Source organism: Bicyclus anynana, chromosome 17 (genome assembly GCF_947172395.1).
Source record: "Bicyclus anynana chromosome 17, ilBicAnyn1.1, whole genome shotgun sequence".
Classification (NCBI taxonomy): Eukaryota; Metazoa; Arthropoda; class Insecta; order Lepidoptera; family Nymphalidae; genus Bicyclus; species Bicyclus anynana.
Window position 1 is genome coordinate 3,956,498 of NC_069099.1, and position 21,781 is coordinate 3,978,278.

The window sequence follows — 21,781 nt, forward strand, 5'->3', positions numbered from 1 at the left end:
TTCTTTACAAGTTAGCCCTTGACTACAATCTCACCTGATGGTAAGTGATGATGCAGTCTAAAATGGAAGCGGGCTAACTTGTTAGGAGGAGGATGAAAATCCACACCCCTTTCGGTTTCTACACGGCATCGTACCGAAACGCTAAATCGCTTGGCGGTACGTCTTAGCCGGTAGGGTGGTAACTAGCCACGGCCGAAGTCTCCCACCAGCCAGACCTGGACAAATTAAGAAAATCTCAATCTGCCCAGCCGGGGATCGAACCCAGGACCTCCGTCTTGTAAATCCACCGCGCATACCACTGCGCCACGGAGGCCGTCAAAAAAGTTATGCAAGATTATTGAGAAATCGGCATTAATCTGACATCAAGAAATCATTTAACTCCCGAGAGGCTAGACGAAGTGATGTGGAAATCGAATGTCAATTTCACATTTTCGGTAAAGTTTTTAACTCCAACGGAGGTTTTACTATGAAAGTGGTTCCATCAAAGCCTTTGAGGCTCGTCGAGCGTAAAAATCTAATATAAGTCGACGGAGAGAGCGTCTGAACACTTCGCGGGAATGCTTCTATGTAAGCACCTATAAATGTATTGGAAATATTTAAGTACGATTTTAAGGGTTGTCTTGTTCAGATGTACTTAGTTCACGAGATACATTTGCTTACGATAAAAATGTTTTACATTTTGATTTTTTTTTATTATTTTCTTTTTATTTTCGGTTTTTAACTCTATTTTATTTTTCTTTTCTAGTTGTTATTTTTTGGAGCGAGCTAATAATAAACACATGTTTAAAGTGAAGTGGACCTAATTACTACTACATAAAGTTATCTTTACTTTGAAGAAATTAAAGGTTCATATCATAATCCGTGTTTATAAATATGGCCGTTAGGGTGTAACAATCTAACGCGAACATACTAACGGAATTAACACTCAAACTTTTTTATTTGCTAAACAAAACTCATCTACTACTATTATAAACTCGAAAGTTTGTTTGGATGTTTGTTACTCTTTAACGCGGCTACTACTGAAGCGATTTCGCTGAAATTTGGAATGGAAATAGATTTTAATCTGGATTAACACATAACTTTTCACTCCGGAAAAATCCATGGTTCCCGCGGTAAAACTGAATTTTACGCGGACGAAGTTATAAACTTTGCTTTAAATTTTGTTTGCCACTAGAAAGCCACGTTATGTATGAGTATTGTCACATGGTGCCACCCTACCGACAAAGACGTATCACCAAGCGATTTAGCGTTCCGGTACGATGCCGTGTAGAAACCGAAAGGGGTGTGAATTTTCATCCTCCTCCTAATAAGTTAGCCCGCCATCTTAGACTGCATCATCACTTACCATCAGGTGAGATTGTAGTCAAGGGCTAACTTGAAAAAAAAAAAAAAAGAAAGGTGTCAGAGGTGTGAACCAGTGTCAGATACGATTATGTACCCTCTAAGTCGAGGCCCGAGTCTCAGAGGAGACACCCTTAGAGAGTCGTTCCGCCCACTACTTTCTTCTGCCTTCGGGCCCCATCAGGCGATGCTTCTGCGCTCGCCCAAACCCCCCGGTGACGCCGCTGAGGTCCCATAAGGAGCCTACGGCACTTACACAATCAGAAAAAAAAAAACAAAAAAACAGACTAGGTACTTATACTCACACTCAAGCGAACCTCAACACTCCCCCATACAATATAATGGGAAAGTTACTTTATACTTGTTTGAGGTAAATACGGGGCATGTACCTACTCGTTGTTAGGACAAGGGACTCGAAATTTTGGGAACAGGTAAAACTTTTGTAGATAATACGGTAATAAATTATTTCTTACTACACTTAATACATAGAGACTTTGTGTTATACTCGTAAATGAAATAATATGAATGAATACTTTTTTTATTTTTTTTCAATCAATCAATCAATTTATTTCTTTGCAGATACATGCATTATTTATACAGGTGGTCGATAGATGTAGATGGTAAATGTATCTTGCTAATTAGGCATGCAAATTATTTGTTAAGTATTTAATGATTCAAAAGACAATTTCACCATTTAAAATTTACATCTTTACAATTAAAATATGTATGAAAATAACAATAATATCAACTTAAATACTCATTTACACTGTAGAATGCCTGTTGAGTTAGGTATTTATATAAATTATTTTTAAAGCAATTTATATTCTTTTCTTTCCTAATTTCTTTTGGTAACTTAATATAAATTCTTACTTGTTTCTTCCTTCTGAATGTATTCAATATCAGAGATCTGGTAAACATTTTTGTGTACCTTACTATATAATTTTAAGTATAAAATAGGTACTAGCTACTTATTAAAGTAAATTTTAAATAATTTCAAGGTTGATTTATGAATATCTTTAGTTAGCAAAAAAACTCAGAAGTGGATTTTAAAAATAAGAAAATCAATGTTGAACAAAGTTTATGGTTCATAAGTAATATTTTTCAGGACAACAAATCAAATCACAATGTACCTAACCAAAATAGAACCCAAGAATGGCAGAGAATATTACTTTTTATTCCGAAAAAATCATAGTTGCCGTGGGATTTGTGAAAAATTTAATTCCACGCGGACGAAGTCACGGGCGTCCGCCAGTAAATATTTGTTAATGAAATGCCTGTATGAAATGAAAATATCATATGTCCTATACTAAGTGCTATAATATATTAAATCATGACTTAACTTGACGTTTCGAAAGTGCTTGTAAACTAAGCCTAATTGAAATAAATGAAATTTGATTCTGAATTTGAATTTATCCTAAATTAGGATAAATTAAAATTCATAATTTGAACATTTATTTTCATCAGGACACATTTTTCATTATCCCAGGTCATTTTCCTTATCCCAAGTGCCAAGCAAGCCAAGTTTACCGTCACTCGTTTAGAACTCTCCTGAAAATCCTAAATTAAGGAGGCCCTGAGTAAAGTCATTAATTTCCCTATCTTCGCGTCCCGTTTCCCAAAAAGGGCAAGAAATCCGGACCTTGACAACATTTGACACGGTTACTTGAATTTGAATATAGCATCTTATTAGATAAAACGGTTGAAAAAGAGCGGAAGATTTATTTCGAGTGGCGATCAAAGGGAATTTTTCAGCATTTTATGCCTATTTACTTACGTGCCCATGAAGTGTTTTGCTGGAAAAATTACAAAGCCATGAAATTTGTACTAAACTTAGTGAACCATTTAAAGTGTAAGTATCTGCCGACTTATAATTTTTATTTTTAGAAGACACACCACACTGCTTCATTGTGGGTTGGCGGGTGGCAATGTTTGACTTTCTAAATATTTTACTACCACTACTACCACTTTCACAGGTAGAAATCAAAATCATTTTTTTTAAGAATATTTGCCATATCTTTTATAATATGACCAATATTCCCATTCCCCTCCAACTAGTCGGGAAATACTGTGCTAGGAGTGGGTACGCCAATAGACCAACGGGCCGGGGCTCGAACCACGACCTCTCAGTGATGACTCCGACCGCTCTTACCTTTGAGCTATTGAGGCTCAAAAGGTTTTATTTAAAGTATTGAGGTTTATTTCAAATAGGCTTGGCTTACAAGCACTTTTGTAATGTCAAGTTTAACTATTTGTAACTACCGCCAGTTCGTGAGGCAGCTTCTGCTGAGATGAGCTGGAAATAAACTTAACGATTTAATTATCATTCCTTACAATATTTATATCTCTGTAATTTATTAATTATAATTTATAAATTAATTGAGCAGTGATAGCCCAGTGGATATGACCTCTGCCTCCGATTCCGGAGGGTGTGGGTTCGAATCCGGTTCGGGGCATGCACCTCCAACTTTTCAGTTGTGTGCATTTTAAGAAATTAAAAATCACGTGTCTCAATCGGTGAAGGAAAACATCGTGAGGAAACCTGCATACCAGAGAATTATCTTTATTCTCTGCGTGTGTGAAGTCTGCCAATCCGCATTGGGCCAGCGTGGTGGACTATTGGCCTAACCCCTCTCATTCTGAGAGGAGACTCGAGCTCAGCAGTGAGCCGAATATGGGTTGATGACGAATTTATTAATTAGCTGAAAAGACGGGTTGGGAGATTTTTTATTATTTTTTTATTATTTACAAGTTAGCCCTTGACTACAATCTCACCTGATGGTAAGTAATGATGCAATCTAATATGAAAGCGGGCAAACTTGTTAGGAGGAGGATGAAAATCCACACCCATTTCGGTTTCTACACGGCATCGTACCGGAACGCTAAATCGCTTGGCGGTACGTCTTTGCCGTAAATAGGTAAATAGCCACGGCCGAAACCTCCCACCAGCCAGACCTAGACCAATTAAAAAAGCTTCAATCGGCCCAGCCGGGGATCGAACCCAGGACCTTTGTCAAAACAACAACAATACTGACAATTCTAGGGGACAATGATGGAACCCATGACCTCCAGGTGTTAATTCTTTCTTGTTTATCGTAGACGTATTGAGGCTTATTTAAAAATTAAGCATTAAATACAAATTAAAAACATAGTTGTTGTCAAGTACTCTATTGATCTAAAACACATTTAAAAGACGTTTTTTTTAAACCCTTTCTTATGAAATTCAATCTATACTAATATTAAAAAGCTGAAGAGTTTGCTTGAACGCGCTAATCTCAGGAAGTACTGGTCCGATTTAAAAAAATATTCAGTGTTAGATAGCTCATTCATCGAGAAAGTCTATAGGCTATATATTATCACGCTAAGATCAATAGGAGCGGAGCACCAATGACGAATGTTTCAAAATCAGGGGATTTTTTCCTATTGAGAGCTTACGCTGTGTGCGCTGCGTAAACGGTTAAAGTTTCGCAAAAATCATGTATGACAGAATTGTTCTCCTTTACATTAATCAAAAAAGTTCTAAAACAAAGTCGGCGACAGCTCCCTCGGGATTCGTGAGAACTAAAATCCACGCGGGCGTCCGCTAGTTAGGTATAAATATTACTTACCCAATACGGGCATTATATTCAGTAGATACAAGATTCGATAAATATCGTATCATAACAACGGCCTCACATGTACCCGATGTCAATTTGCCAACGATTATGGCCGGGAACTATTATGTAACAGATGTCGGTGAGCTTGCCAAAGCGTTTCGACTGGAAGCCATAATAATTACGTAGCCAATGTATTACCTTGGGCAGCTACTTTAATTTGATATAATGGTTTATGACGACCCGTCTTCCAGAGCCTCTGGTGCTCTGTTATTTTTTTTTATTCTTTACAAGTTAGCCCTTGAGTACAATCTCACCTGTTGGCAAGTGATGATGCAATCTAAGATGGAAGCAGGCTAACTTGTTAGGAGTAGGATGAAAATCCACACCCCTTTCGGTTTCTACAAAACTTTGGAACGCTAAATCGATTGGGGGTTAAGTCTTTACCGGTAAAGTAGTAAATAGCCACGGTCGGAGCCCCCCGAAAAACCCCTAATACGAGTACAATACCTGCGCTGAGAAGCAAACCCAGGACCTTACCGTCGAAAACCTCAGCATTATCAACATACTACCGGTACACTTCTGGTAATTAGTCTCTGCAAAGGATTCATCATCATCATCAGCCGATGGATATCCACTCTTGCATGGACTTCCAAAACTAACGGTCTCGAGCCGCCAGTATCCAGCGTCTCCCTGCAACCCGCTTGATGTCCTCAGTCCACCTAGTGGGAGGTCGACCAACACTACGCTTTCCGGTGCGGTCTCGCCATTCCAGCATATGGACTCTAACGTCCATTCATTCTAATATATACATAATACAATTTTTTTAGAAATATAATTCCCTGGAATCGATTTGATGGTGTAAATTATAGGAAATCACGTGAAATATTTATAGAAAGGTAAACCATATTATGTTTAAAGCTACACTAATACAACATTACTAATACTATGAAAAGTAAGCTCGATTGTTTATTTTTTAAGCATTAACTTACTACTCGTATGTGATCATCCTTAAATTTTATACACGTGGATATTGGTAGCTACAGACAAGAACACAAGGCAACTTTAATCTGGAAAAAAAATTCACAAGGATTGAGAAAAATCTTCTAAACGTGACGAGAGCCAATAACTAATTTAAATTTAGGCAGTTCCCTCCTAGAGCCATGGAACTATTTAATAATTAAAAAAAAAATCATTGCAGCACGTTTACTCTTGTTTAAGGTTTTCTATTGAGTAGATTAGGAAATAAAAATAGAAGAAAGTGATCTAAAATCTCTTAGATCTTATCGCTTGAACCTAACAACAAACGCTTTCTAAATTGATATAATATTCAAGCTTTAACTAATCCGATTTTCATTTTGCTAACTCCCAACAACCAATCGTTCGTTATACCGGCTTAATTAACTGTAATTAAGTGATACTTGTACTATAACAACATTGTTTGAACTTCTACTTAACGCGTTTCGAAATCCTTATTGGAATAATAATCCTTACAATTTAAGATTTTTAGAATTTTGCTGCTTCATATCTATACTTATAATAAAACTGTAACAGGTCAAATTCTATACATTGAAGATATTTTGAAAATTTTTAAGTGGAGGGCATTATATAATTGATACTGAAGCCAAAAATTTTTTTTTTCGATTTCTTGTCTGTCCGTCTGTCTGTCCGTGTTTTTTTTGTTGACCGGCCATCACGCTGAAACTACTGAATGAATTCAAATAAACCTGGCAAGGTTTGAAACCATAATATGGAGAAGGTTATAGGATATTTTTCTATTTTTTAAGGTTATAGGTTATAGGACCATAATATGGAGAAGGTTATAAGATTTCTTTTTATTGCGAAAATAAAATAAGAAGAGTGTGAAATAGGGGTTGAAAGTTTATATGGAAAGTCCTTCATTTTTAGAGTTATAGTTTTAAACTTTGTTCATAAATCATAAAAAAAAATACGAAATACAATGTAATTCAAATATTTTGAAAATCCAACCCCTAAAATGGTAAAAGAGAGCCTGAAAGTTTACATTGATTTCTACGCGGACGAAGTCGCGAACGACTGCTAGTTTTTTATATTCTTAAACATACAATTTAAAGGCTTTTATTTTAAATGTTTGTTCGCTCGGCTAAACTACATAACCAATTTTAAAAAATGGTTTCGTCAATGCAAGCTACTTTATTAGCAAATAACATAGACGACATTTTGATCTTGATTTTTACATGGTAACAGTTAACCGTGTACGCGGGTGAAAACGCAGCGTCTTCTAGTAATTTAAATTGTTTTTATAAAATAACTACAAAAAATAAAAAAATAAAATAAATCTTAATAACACACTACTAATAAAGTTTACGTCATTAGCAAAGGTAATTAAATTAATATTCTAAAGTACCTATACAAAATAAATATTAATTTTTAATATGGATAGGCACATTTATAATTTGTAGAGACAGTATTATGTACCTAACCTTTAACCTCATAAATATATTTCGGGTTCAAATCCCTTATTAGAATAATAACATGGCGAATATATTTCCACTGGCTCCGCTAAGACCATAAAAAAGAAATCCAAGCGTAGTACAGAATAATAATGTGTTCGACACTGAAATAATTCCACTTCTACAAAGAAATTGAATTTGATTTGATTGCAAAAATAGAGTGCCTTTTGTAATTTATCAAAACTCTCGTAGATACTAACTTTGTACTGATAATCTATTTATTTCACTGAAATGCAAAGGAAATATTGTAAGATTTTGAAAATCGAAAATTTTCTATACAGCGTGTCCTGTAAAGTATTTTTTTTATTCTTTACAATTTAGTCTAAGATGGAAGTGGGCTAACATTTTAGGAGTTGGATGACAATCCACAACCCTTTCGTTATCTATACGACATCGTACCGGAATGCTAAATCACTTTTCGGTATATTTTTGCCGGTAACTAGCCACGGCCGAAGCCTCCCACCAGCAAAACCTGGACCAATTAAGAAAACCTCTATCGACCCAGCCGGGGATCAAACCCAGGACCTCCTGTATACAATTTTACATTTTCAGGCATCTGTGCCCAACTGACTGTCCATCAGTCACTAGTTGTATCTCTTAAACAGTGATATTTAGACAATTGAATTCGATATACTCGTAGATTAGCGCTAGAGTGGTAGGAATGGGTACAGCAATAAATGTAAACAGCCCGGCATCGAACTTAAGACCTCTGAAATTTTAATAATCCCTGTGAAAACTTTACTGAGGCATTTTGGCTTACTGTGTATTGTTGGAAGGTCCAACCCATGTCTATTAAACATAACATAATTATTTCAGAGACTCCAATTTTTAAAGAAATGGACGCCCGCATAGACCCATCTCATTTTAGAATTCTGTCACGTGTCATATCCGGACATCCAAGCTTTTTGTATAAACGCACGGACTGACAACTCATACAAACTTATCCATAAACATCTACATAAACGACTATGAAGCTAAATTTACTTTTAAATTTATGGATATGCATAAAGCATTCATCACCATATTCAGTTCACTGTTGAACACGAATCTCTTCTCAGAATTAGAGGGGTTAAGCTAATCACGGACTTTCAGGCAAGACCACCACTCAATGCGAATTGGCATTGTCATACTTCACACTCCTAAAGATGGCCATTGCATTATCATTAGCAGGTCATGTCATTATCACTATCACCAGGTAGACGTCAACTGCTGGACATAGGCCTCTTGCATGGACTTCCAAGCACAACGACCTCGAGCCGCCAGCATCCACCGGCTCCCTGCAACCCCCTTGATATCCTCGGTCTACCTAGTGGTGCTCGACCAACACTGCGCTTTACGGTGCAGGATCGGTATTCCAGCACCTTGAAACCCCAACGTACATCGGCTCTTCGAACTGTGTGAACCCGCCAATTGCCACTTAAGGTTCGCGACTCGTCGAGCTGGTAACTTTCTTCTGCGGATCTTCTTATTTCTGATTAGATAACCCAGGTATACACCAAGCATAGCTAGTTCCATCGCCCGCTGTGTGACTACATAAGCTTGGGTAAAGTATATAATATATTTTCTTAGAATGAATACCTACTATATACACTATGTCGAGTTATTTTTGGTGTTCACAAAAGCAGATGTCCCAACGCTCATTGGTATAGAACGTACTTAGTAGTGTTACGCCTATTTCAAAGACTATAAGTTGGTTTTAAACATTTTATTTAGTCTATATATAATCTAATGATGACGAAACTTAAACTGTTCCCTGTTCTGTTTGTTTCTAATTCGTACAGCAATAATTTGGAATGTCTTTCCGGCGTTTGTGTTTCCTGACGCTTATAATTTAAACACCTTCAAAGCTAGAGTGAATAGGCATCTTCTAGGTAAGCGCGCTCTAACTTAGACCGCATTAATGCCATCAGGCTTAATTGTAGTCAAACGCTAGCTTATTTTGTATATAAGAGAAAAAAAGTTAAGTGTATTATTAGAAATGTGTTTGAAGTCGGTTTGGTTTTTAACGTCATATATTATATTTTTACGGCCGTTAAAACACCACGAAGAGCGGATATTCTCTGAGCTCTGATGGAAAAGGCGACATTACCAGTAACTCACAGAATAAGTATCCAGTGATTTATGTTAAGAGGCTCAGCATACATCTCCCAAATATCGAAATCTATACGTTTGGGTTGGGTAAGGCCCACGATACATTATTCATTTCTTTAAAAGGTCGGAAGCGAATATGTAGCCAGTTAAGCGATGCAGGTTTGTTTTTTGTGATCACTATCACATAGCCATTTTGGTTAGGGTTTTTCTGAGGCTGTGTATACTTCTTACTTTTTCTACTACTACTACTTAGTCTACTTGAGAGCCGTGATAACCCAGTGGATGTGACCTCTGGCTCCGATTCCGGAGAGCATAAGTTCGAATCCGGTCCGGGGCATGCACCTCTAACTTTCAATTTATGAAATTAAATATTACGTGTTTCAAGTGGTGAAGGAAAAACATCGTGAGGAAACCTACATACCTGAATTTTCTTGATTCTCTACGCGTGTGAAGTCTGCCAATCCGCATTGGGCCAGCGTAGTGGACTATTGGCCTAACCCCTCTCATTCTGAGAGAAGACTCGTGCTCAGCCGTGAGCCGAATATGAATTGATGACATACATAGCCTATTTTATTTTTAGAGTTAGAGTTTATGCGGAAAAGTACTTTTTCATTAGCAAAATTTTCTTTTTAAGTTTTCAAGAAAACAAATACGTTACCAAATGTAACTTAATTTAGTTTCTGGAAAAAATAAATTCTTTAGATGTTGGAAAAACTAAACAATTTACCTGACTTAAATAGAAAATGTGGTGCAATCTTAACAGGAATTTGCTTAATTTGTTTTGCAAGAGCTGAATTCCCGTACTATAACTTGGGTAAGTAAAAAAGAAACCTAGAAGTATGTGGAAACCGCAAGTCACGATCCAAATAGAATTTGGTTTTAGTTCTTCCCGTAAAAATAAATCAAAAGACTTTAAAATCAGGATCGCAAGTAATCTCTCCTTCCATTACCCTCAAAGCATTTTGATCCTAACAAGCGAAAGTAAACCCTAATGTAAGGATATTAGATTCAAACTTCATTTCCAAACGAAACCGACGTCAATTTAATTCTATGGGAAGTTTATTAATCGCAAACAAGGCCTTATTTACTGGTCCATAAAGTTCAGATTTGCATTTTTAGTTATTCACTCCGGTGTTATTCCGAAATGATGAATGCGGTCTTATATTTTTGTACGGTTTTTGTTAAAACATTATTATATTTGTTTGCACGGAAATGAGTTTGTTTTTTTTTATTTTCAATTAGTGCTTATTTAGCGGAAAGTATTTCTCATTCATGCCTAGTTTTTAAGCGAAACAATAAAGCAGTAAACGTGTACAATTTTTTTTTCGTTTTGCTCACAAAATATCGTTTAGGGATGTTAAATATAAATTGGAATCACATATAATTTAAATGCATAGTTTTTGAAATGTATAAAATAAATGAGCAAAACCAATTGTCTATAGGTACATCGAAAATATTATAATAAATGTTTGTTGGGTACGTTTTTTACGCCTCAACTACTCAATCGCGCATCTATTGCAGTAACGGACAAAGACATTTTATACTCCAGACATGTTACGTGTCTACTAAATCACCGCTAAAAGTGCGTCGAATTTAGCTACTCTATTGAGCGCACAGATGCACAATTTTGTGTTTGATTTCATTACTTATATATTATTGTATATACAGTTTTTAAAGTTCCTAATCACACAACTCGACATTGTTTATGTATATTTAGGTATTATTTGTTTAAATAAATTTAGTTGTTTACTATGCGACCTAATGAAATGCGGTCAATTAGCCGCTTTTGTTCACCTCAGTTTCGATGCGCTAATGACATATCTCTATTATCAAAACTTGGTCACGAAAGTGTCAGAAAAAAATTCTACCATTTTTAATTTTGTTTCATTGAGAAAGTCAAGTGAAAATCTATTACCAAAACAAAATTTAAATTTTTTATTATCATATTTTTATTCACATCTTTCATTAACCTATCGCATCCTGTCACAATCATCTTAACAGTTGATAGACGTCCACTGCCGGACATAGGCCTTGACTTCCAAACATCACGATCCTGAGCCACCTGCATCCAGCGACTCGCTTGATGTCGTCAGTCCACCTGGTGGGGGCCGCCATTCCAGCACCTTGGGACTCCAACGGCCATCGGCTCTTCGAACTATGTGAAGATTACTATAATTAAAAGAATAAATTAAATAATAACAACACAAAAAACAATTCCAAGAAAAATAATTCAATAGACGGCCTTGTACACTGTACGCTCTCTTATCAACTTTTATTTAAAATTACGTCTTGCCTTAAGATAAAATACGAGGCCCAAAGTCTTAAGATTCATAAAATTTCGTAATTTGCATTCAGAGTTTTGCGAGAGAATTTTCTTTTATTAAAAAGTATATTAGCAATGTTTAGGAGATCCGACAACATAATATACCTAACATTTGTTCCTTTTCTTAACTTGGTTAGAAACTTTTTAAGGTCGATAAGAATGATATAACACTAGCAGACGCCCGCGACTTCGTCCGCGTGGAATTCAGTTTTTCACAAATCCCTCTGGAAGCAAATTTTCGCACATTTTGGGAAACCATGGATTTTTTCGGGATAAAAACCCGAGTATAATCTATTTCAATTCCAATTTTCAGCCAAATCGTTTTAGTAGTAGCGGCGTTATAGAGTAACACACATCCAAACATCCATACAAACTTTCGCGTTTATAATATTAGTAGGATAGTAGGATTGATAACAATACAAAAACTATTCAATTTGAGTACCTCTTTTTTGGAGTCACTTAAAATTAGAATAACACAAACTTTCTTTTAAACTAGGACATAAAACACCGTCTTGTATCTATCAACAACGAATGTTAAAAAAAATTAACAGAGGGTATTTTATACAGTTTACAAGCCGTGATAGTCCAGTGGATATGACATCTGCATCCGATTCCGGGGAGTGTGGGTTCGAATTGGCCTAGGCGGCCTAATCGCTACATAGCCTCAAAAACATTTTATCATAAATATTAAGTATATTTAGCTTATATTAACTGTAGATTTATTACATTGTAATATTAAATTAACAAAGACGAAGTCGTTAACTTAATTGGAATATTCATTAATACTTCTAATTCATAAACAACTTGATAAACTAAACAACATTCCGAGGAAATGGAATCTTCAGTTATCATTAATTTTAATAAGAATATTGTTGTGCGAATTTTCCAGGCCAATCTCACAAGATACCATCCAATTACGCAAGAGACAGAACCAATGATGTCAGAAGAAAAAAGTAGTAGATAGGTTACATAAACGACATTCGATGTTTACAACTGTCACTCAAAGATTATTTCAGCGGCGTTGTCAACGGCGCGGTGACAGTACGGCGATTGAGCTAAGGTTTGCTAATTAGCATAGTTTTAACGTGCCACTTGCGTAAGAAAAAAAAGGTAGATAGGTTATATCTACCTTTTTTTTCTTCTGACATCATTGTATAGAAACCATGATGGCTGACTTTTATTGTACACCCAGTACAATTCCTTATTTCCATACTTCTATTAGAGTCCTATCTAGTAGACATCAATCTAGGATTCATATCTATATTTAATCTATCTTAAATAGGATAGGGTGGAACTACGCGCGGGAACTCGCCTAAAACCTCTAAATGTCTGTCATCGACTAAAAAAATTCCTCCTCAAAATTCCGTCAAGTGTGGCTTTTAAAATCCAAAATAACTTCGAAACTATTATATACAAGTAGCCCAGTGTTTCAATATTTCAAGATCACATCGTAATACGTATTTATATCGTCTTTAAAAAATATATATAATTATTTAACGAAGAACTTAATTCTATACACGGCAACAATTATACTTGCGTAATCCAACAGATAATTCAACCAAGTAAACTAGCGCTAGAATGGCTTTAAGTCATTCTATAAATTGTTACTACTAATCTTTGGCGTTCGATGGATTTATTACTGTTTACTTTACACTCGTTCTGCCTAGTCTTTGAATTATTTCGTACCTACCACAGAAGGAAAAAGTTCTTATAATATTATTCTTCTTCTCTTTTTCTCTCACAGTTTTTGTATATATTAGCCATCTCACCACTTTATGTATGCAGACCACCTGACACACGAAATGTCAGGTGGTCGGTAAAAAACCTATGAAATAATTAGTATTCGTAGTTTATTGGTAGTTGTTGGCTAGCAACGTTAAGAGAATACATGGCATATTTAATGTAGATTTTTATTTCTCTCATTCGTTTTGAAGTCAAATTAATGGTCACTGTGATTGGACTTACAGAACCTCGTATTTACGAAGATCGAGGAAAAATAGGTTAATTTATTAATTGTCTAATAGTTGTTTTTACTAGTATTTGAATGTATGGTCATTCTTATAATTGAGATTTTGTAGGTGTATATTCTGTTTTAAATTTAAGTGATTTTAAATTACTATCTATAAGCCATTGGAGCAGCGTGGTGGGTCGAAGCTCCATATCCCCTCACCTATAAGGAGGAAAGTTTGGTCCTGTAGGGATCCAATAAAATAGTCTCATAATGATTATGATAATGAAGATGATAGGATCCTTCAAATGCGAAATCTATGGAAAACTCCTTCAAGGGAAGCTATAAATTACAAGCAACTTTGGCATTCAATAGATTTATTTGTGTTCTTGATAGTACTTCGGAAAAGAGATAACAGATATTGTTGGTATTATTGTATGTTTGTAGCAAATCCAGCAAGGAAATAGTTTGTTTGTATTTCAGTGTGTTTGTATAACAATAAGCACTTGAGAAAATACAGTTAATTTTAAATAACAGACAGGTAGAACGGTTTAAAAATACTGTATTGAGTACGAATAAGTATCAATCAACCCTCTTTTTTTATTTTGTGTTCATTACGCATACATTGACCAGGATTTAAAAAAAAAATTTCGTCCGGGTCAACAACCGTTAATACTCATTTTAATCATGGTTAATATCATGATTTTAACATCCAACTAATAAAGAGGCAATGTAGAGTTACGATAATAGTTCAACGAAAAGGTCAATTCGACTCGAGAAGACCTTATGAAGTAAAAATCTTATAAACCTGGAACTATAGAGGCTATAGAGGTTGTGGATAGACCAAATAGTTCGAAGAGCCGATGGACGTTGAGGTCTCAAGATGCTTTATCGAACGGGTTGAAGGTAGCCGCTAAATGCAGGCGACTTAAAGCCATGTTGTTTGGAAGACCTTGAATGAGTTCTATGTCCAGCAGTGGACATCCATCGGCTGATAATGATGATGATAATGATAGAAGCTCTAATCGGATACTGTAACCAGCGGAAGCCGAAGCTGAAGTCGAAGGAGATTCTGTCATTTAAGAGAGAACCATCATTAACTCACTATTCATCTTATTAATACTACGTTGAACATTCATAAGGTTCATGATGTTATATTGAACATTCATTACTTTCATTACGATAATGTAGTTAAGCTCCAATTACTGTATGCACGATTTCAAAGTAATGTCTAGCACATTATGGCCACGTTGCCATAATTGCAATATTAAATACGAATTAGCGCTAAACCGTGAGATATCTTCCCCACTCAGCTGTTTAGTAGCAATAAATTATAACGAAATTAATTTAGGCCGCATTTCAGCGGCATTTGTTGTTTGTAATACGGTGATTTTGATAAAGCTGTAAATCATTTCATTATTAAATTTTCCTATTCACCTTCGTTCGCGCGGATCGGCCGTTCGCTGCGAGAATCAAGTTTATACCACCTGCTGTTATGTAAGAAGGAACTTTTCGATACAAAAGTTTCTGCAGAATATGATTTTGTAATCATCTTGATATAACATCTGAATACGGGATTATGATTTTTTTTTTTGTTCTTTACAAGTAAGCCCTTGACTACAATCACACCTGATGGTAAGTGATGATGCAGTCAAAGATGGAAGCGGGCTAACTTGTTAGGAGGACGATGAAAATCCACACCCCTTTCGGTTTCTACACGACATCGTACCGGAACGCTAAATCGCTTGGCGGTACGTCTTTGTCGGTAGGGTGGTAACTAGCCACGGCCGAAGCCTCCCACCAGCCAAAATTTTGAATTTGAGAAAAAATTTGAATGAGAGCCTTTTTATCCTTATTGGCCTAACCTCTCTCATTCTTAGAGGATACTCAAGCTCAGCAGTGAGCCAAGTATGGATTGATAAAGGAAGGAAGAAAGTTTTTAGTGATAATAGTGCCTTCTTACCTTATTTAAAAACTTTGTGGACGCCAGTAATCAAATTGAGCCAGCACTTCAAGGAATTTCTATCTGCGCAAAACAATTTCTGAATAAAGTAAAACAATGTTAAATACATAAAAATACAAACCCGTATTATCGTTTTCCATCTGGAAAATATTATTTCCACGTAATAAACGGGGACTGTTTATTGTATTTTCTGAGCACTGAATTATTTTGGAAAGGCCGCGTTTGAAACTCGTGTATCTTTATTTTTTAATAATTTTCGCCGCGCGGTTTCACCCGCGTGGTTTTCGTCCCCGTAAAAGTACGGGTATAATATAAAGCCTATAGCCTTCCTCGATAAATGGGCTATCTAACACTGAAATAATTTTTCAAATTGAACCAGTAGTTCCTTAGATTAGCGCGTTCAATCAAACAAAAGACCAAACTCTTCAGCTTTATATACATAAGTACAGATTTGGCAAACAATAAATTGTTTATCATTAATTGAACTTGGCAATGGGCGGGCCACATAGTTCAAAGAGTCGATGGACGTTGGGGTCCCAAGGTGCTGAAATGGCTACCCCGCACTAGAAAGCGACATCAAGCGAATCGCAGGGATTCGCTGGATTCAGGCGGCTTAGGATCGTGATGTTTGGAAGTGCCTACAAAAGGCCTATATCCTGCAGTGGACGTCCATCGGCTGATATGATGATGATGATGATGATAAACTTGACAACAATAAAATTAAATGCTTGACTGCCTGCGACTTTTGTTTCCAAATTATTCACTTTGTTAAACAGATAAGATTTAGGGTATTTTACACATTGATAAGATTTAGACATTAAACCCGTGTCTTAATCGTATTTTTATTTTCGTATTTCTAATATGCTTAAGAAGGATGCTCTAGAAGGAGACCAGACTGGGCCAAAAGGGCCGAAGCTGGGGCTTAATTGACTGTAAGTAGGCTTGCGCCGTGGCTAGTTACCACCCTACCGACGAAGACGTACCGCCGAGCGAATTAACGTTCTGGTACGATGTCGTGTAGAAACCGAATGGGTGTGAAGTTTCATCTTCTGCCTAACAAATTAGCCCGTTTCCATCTTAGATTGCATCATCACTTACCATCAGGTGATATTGTAGTCAAGAGCAAGTTAGCCCTTAAAGAATTAAAAAAAATTGTTATTCTCTGCGTCACATAATGTACCCGGCGGCACTCGCTCAATTTCACGTATTGCTAAACATTCCATACATTGGATTGCCAAGTATTAAAATATGTAAAAATATTCATAATTAAAGATGTTTAATTATTCATATTAAAACTTGAAATTATAGCCAATAACATGATAACGTTACCAAATAGAATTAACGCGACGGGCCCGATTGCAGCATTAAACGGGTAATCGAGCCAAAATTAGGTAATTGTTAATGCAATTATTACGATCATACTGCCGGGGTGTGTGAATACCTACTGGTAAATTTTATTCACTATCTGGCTGGAAATTTGACAGGTATAACGAAATGACTAGGTATGTTTATGATTAGTATTTGAAATAACATAAAATTAAAGATTTTGAATTTGATTTATATTAAAGACTTCTATGCCACAAATTCTTTTTATCACCATTTGTGAGCCGGATAGAAGATAATAATTGTTTATTTTTATTTCAATACTAGTAGACACCTGGTTCCCGTTCCCGCAGGAATACAGGGATAAAATATAGCCTAACACTGCAAGAATTTTTCGAATCCAACCAACAAACAAACTCTTTAGCTTTATAATATTAGTATAGATGATCAATTGGATTTCCAGGTCCCATCAAACGAAGCTAGGAACACTCTTGATTAAGTCATCAATATTCTCTTTCAGTGCGCTTTCATTTGAGATCCCCCTCGAGTATATTTGCAGACTTTCGGTTATTCTTCCCCACTTTCACCCCCACAACTGTTAAACGTCTCAACCGATTTTCATTAAACACATCTAAGAACACTCGCACATACAAAACAAAGTAAATTGGACCTTCTTTGAGAATTTGCATAATTCTCGACGTGTGTGAAGACCGCCAATCCTCATTGGGCCAACGTGGTGGAAACTCGTGCCCAACAATGAGCCGATTGTCAATGATGATGATAAATGTAAATACGACAACCTCAAATAATCTTCATACATATTAATTTAATAAATAACACGACTAAAACTCACGTGATACAACGTATTAATGTATTTATATTCGAAACTGTTGGATCGAGCCGCGTTGCAAGAACCAGCTCATGACTAAGGGCGGTTATCGGTTCGAAACTAGTCGGGTATACTGCGACGTTGTTTTACGTGAGGTATAGTAGTTTTGTGTTAAAATCGAAATAACTGAGTCTTTCAAGTCGGTTCCACTTTGAAATGACAACGTCTTATAATTCGATGGAGCCAGCTGCACACTCGAAAAAAGATGGCGTCATGCGTCGTTCCCTTGCTCTAGGGTTTCCAACTTTATGCTAAAAAGTTTTTTTTGGATTATCTTGAATCTTTCCTCTTGTCCTCAGGGGTGGTGTTAGCCTAAGATGGTGTTGGCGTTTGTGGTCGGAGTCCTGTGCGTGTGGGGCCGCTTGAGCGTCGCAAACCCTGAAGCGAAGCGGCTGTACGACGACCTCCTGTCCAACTACAACAGACTCATCAGGCCCGTTGGCAACAACTCGGATCGGCTCACCGTCAAGATGGGACTACGGCTCAGTCAACTCATCGACGTTGTGAGTATTATTATTATTTTTTTTTTATTGAGAAAGAATACAATAAGCAACTTAAGCTAACTTATCCTAATTACTATACAAATCATGCCCACGTGGAATGGTGGCAAGAATACCCCTGCATTTGCACGCTGGATAGCCAGGCTGATCCTTTGCGCAAAAAATCAGCCAGCCCTTTTGTCGAGGCAACTAGCCGCGGTGAAATGATTCGATAAAATTATTTGGCACTGCGACTCCATGGCCCAAGGGTCTCCACGTCAAAAGGTACAAATATGTGACTCTCTGTCAGAGAGGCATACTTGAGCCACTTACCGGTTTCAGCTTTTTCTGCTGCGGCTATTATTATTGTATACAAATAGCATTACTTTGCCGAAGTTCATCCTTTTTCTTGCGTCGTATTCCTCACTACTGAAAACCCCTAACCCCGTGACCCCTAACACTAACATTCCACAACAACAACAACAATAACAACACAACAACAAACAAATAAAAAAATGTTAATTTCCAAATCAGCAGCACTATATCGCTGTATTTGTTTGTATTTGTCGACATTGTTAGTTTCAAATTCGTCTACATCTCTCTCGATATGTATCGCTACTGCTACTGTCCAAATTCCATAATTATCTACTGTACCTGCATAAGGTAAAAGCATGGTCTAACTTTGTGTCTTCATAAAACGAGGTTTGTCTGACCATTGCAGGCGGCTCGCGTTATAATACTACCGTAACACATTACCTTTTCCGATTACATTAAAGTGTTCGCTCGTTAATCTAATAGTGTTAATAAAATTAATACGAAATCATTTCACGTTAGGCCATTTCGTGATCCAAAACTTTAGTTTGGATCGTGATCCTGGATCAACCCGAACTACAACTAAAATCCCTTACTTAAAACGGGACCCGATTCCCCGGCTGCCATTACATTAAAACTTTAAGGGTATGAAATTATCTTAATATTATCGACGGTTATTTAAGATTTACTTATGCGGGCTACAGACCTGCAATTTTAACTGTGCAGTTTTAACAGACGATCTGGTCAGTTAAAACGTGTAGGTATAGGCTAAACTAAAAACTGTACAGGATTTTCTTATGATTTTAATTTAATTTTCGAATAGATAAAACTGTACAGTTAAAAAAAAAAAATACCGATTGACTGCTTCCAACTTTAAAAAGGAGATGACCTTTAGACCTTCAGTTTTTAACCGACTTCAAAAAGGATCTGATCTGATCTGAAACTGAAGATCTGTAATCCACATTTTCTTTGTTCTTCTTTGAAAGAACAGATTATATTTACTGTCCAAATTATGTCGATGTTATAAATTCGACTTCAAATAGTATTGGATCGAATACGCGGGATAAAAATCTGTGAACAACGTATTGTTTTATCTTCTGCAAGCCAAAATTGCAATTTTTATAACTAAAAAACAAAAAATGTATCTTACCTTTGTCGTAATAACTAACAAACTTTGAGTGATATTGTAAATATATTTCATAGTTCAACCTATTTAGAATCGAAGCCACATAGTGTTACAAGCTTCTATCTAAGGTATTAACATTCATTATTTATGTTATTGTAGAGGAGAGGTATCAGTGTTGGTATAAACAAAAGGGTATTTGATGACTTGAACTCAGTTGTTTGTTAGGCAGCGTAGGTACCGTCACGCTGCCAGTTTCGTTAGTGATTTTGTGCAATAATATTTTGAGTTGTAATTATTGGTTATCATAAATTGTTCAGCGTGGGCATGGAAAACATGATGGGCAGGGAAAGTGAGTGTTGGTGCTTTTTAAAGAGATCCTTTAAACCTACTCTGAAGGTCATAAGTCCTGGGACCTGTTTGAGGTGTTTCCTCAAAAATCACTGTCACTGCTACCTGTCAGGTCACAATAGGTTATTCACTTGCCATCTTTAAGGTACAAGATAGTCGAATATTACAAGTTTATTAACCAGTTTTAAAGAATGACTTTGTCTATAGTTACTCGTATTACGTAAGTAAACCACTCCAACAACTCGAAATTACTAGCAAGCACGGATCCAAAGTTTTAAATTACTTCAGCGGTTTAGGCTGACACATCCAAGTGTCACGGATTAAGCTCATAGGATTCGGTTGGCGTGTTCGGATAAGTTTTACTGTTTATGGCTTCTCAGAAAAGCTTTAGACAACAGTGATTGAAAACGAGCAATTGTTTTACTATACTAGAGCCTTTCTTGAGGAGTACTGTTTACCAACAAACAAATTAAAAATGAGGGTATAAATCACTAGTCATAATTATAATTGTTGTATGTTTGTTCTTATATTAATGAAACCTCGAATAACCCGTGATTACGATGGGACAAACAAGAAGACTGTTCTTAAGTGGACCAGGCAGGTAGTCGCAGTAGTTCTAGCAATTTTTTTTTCATGCAATATAGGTTTGCGCTTGGCTACAAGTAAGCCTGGTGGAAAGCATTAATGCGGTCTAAATTGGAGCGCGCTTACCTAGAAGATGCTTATTCACTCTTGCTTTGAAATTGTTTAAATTATAAGTGTCAAGAAACACAAACGCGGGAAGGGCATTCCAAATTTTTGCTGTACGAATTAGAAATGTGTAGCTAGAAAAAGGTATTGCTTTCAATGTGCTCCATACCCTCTTTAGTATTGGTTGTTAAAGAATTATAAGCTTAAACCCGTCATTTTTTTAGTCAAAATCATGTGCCCTGTCACCAGTCACTTAGAAATGCTCCCATCATAGCTATGTTAGAAGCATCGACAGACAAGCTTTTTTGAAATGAAGTATATCTAGTAGTCACTGGCTCTCGGTCAGAGAGACAGAAAGTCATCTAGCTCTAAACCGCCGTCCCCGGCAAAATTCATTTAACTAAACCGCCGGGGACGCGAATGAAATTGAAAACGAACCTGCGTTGAAAGGTTATGGATTTATAAATAAAGTTTCACCACACTCGACCGAGCCAAGTTTGTTGGACCAACCGATCTAGATTAAAATAGAATTGTTGTTTCTATTGATACTTATAACTAACTTTGGCGGTTGCCTCCAAAGTTTGCGAGTTCAGTAAAATAATAGTTATTTCCTATTTGTGGTTATTTATGTTGGAATCGTAATAAGTTTATTTGCTGGAAAATTGTCTTATTGTTACTCATTTTTGTTGTATAATATGGAATAGGCTTATGATTGACCATTGTAAGTATAGATGTGGTGTGGCTTAAAATGGAACGTTTGCTTGGTAAACTAATTAATTACGTAGGCAATGTTAGAGTTAGGCAGTTAATTAAATTATTTTCCAATTAATCGCAAAAAATCGCAGAATCCTAGCTACGTCACCTAA

General features: G+C 36.3%; 1 protein-coding gene across 1 annotated transcript in view; it reads left to right on the forward strand.

The window, feature by feature from the left end:
• Positions 1-21,781, forward strand: part of LOC112044666 (acetylcholine receptor subunit alpha-like 1) — a 252,186-nt gene that overhangs the window by 144,943 nt on the left and 85,462 nt on the right. Inside the window, exon 2 of the mRNA XM_024080583.2 lies at positions 18,260-18,463. Coding sequence (XP_023936351.1) covers positions 18,278-18,463 — 186 coding nt within the window. The 5' untranslated portion in view covers positions 18,260-18,277. The remainder of the gene's footprint in view (positions 1-18,259; positions 18,464-21,781) is intronic.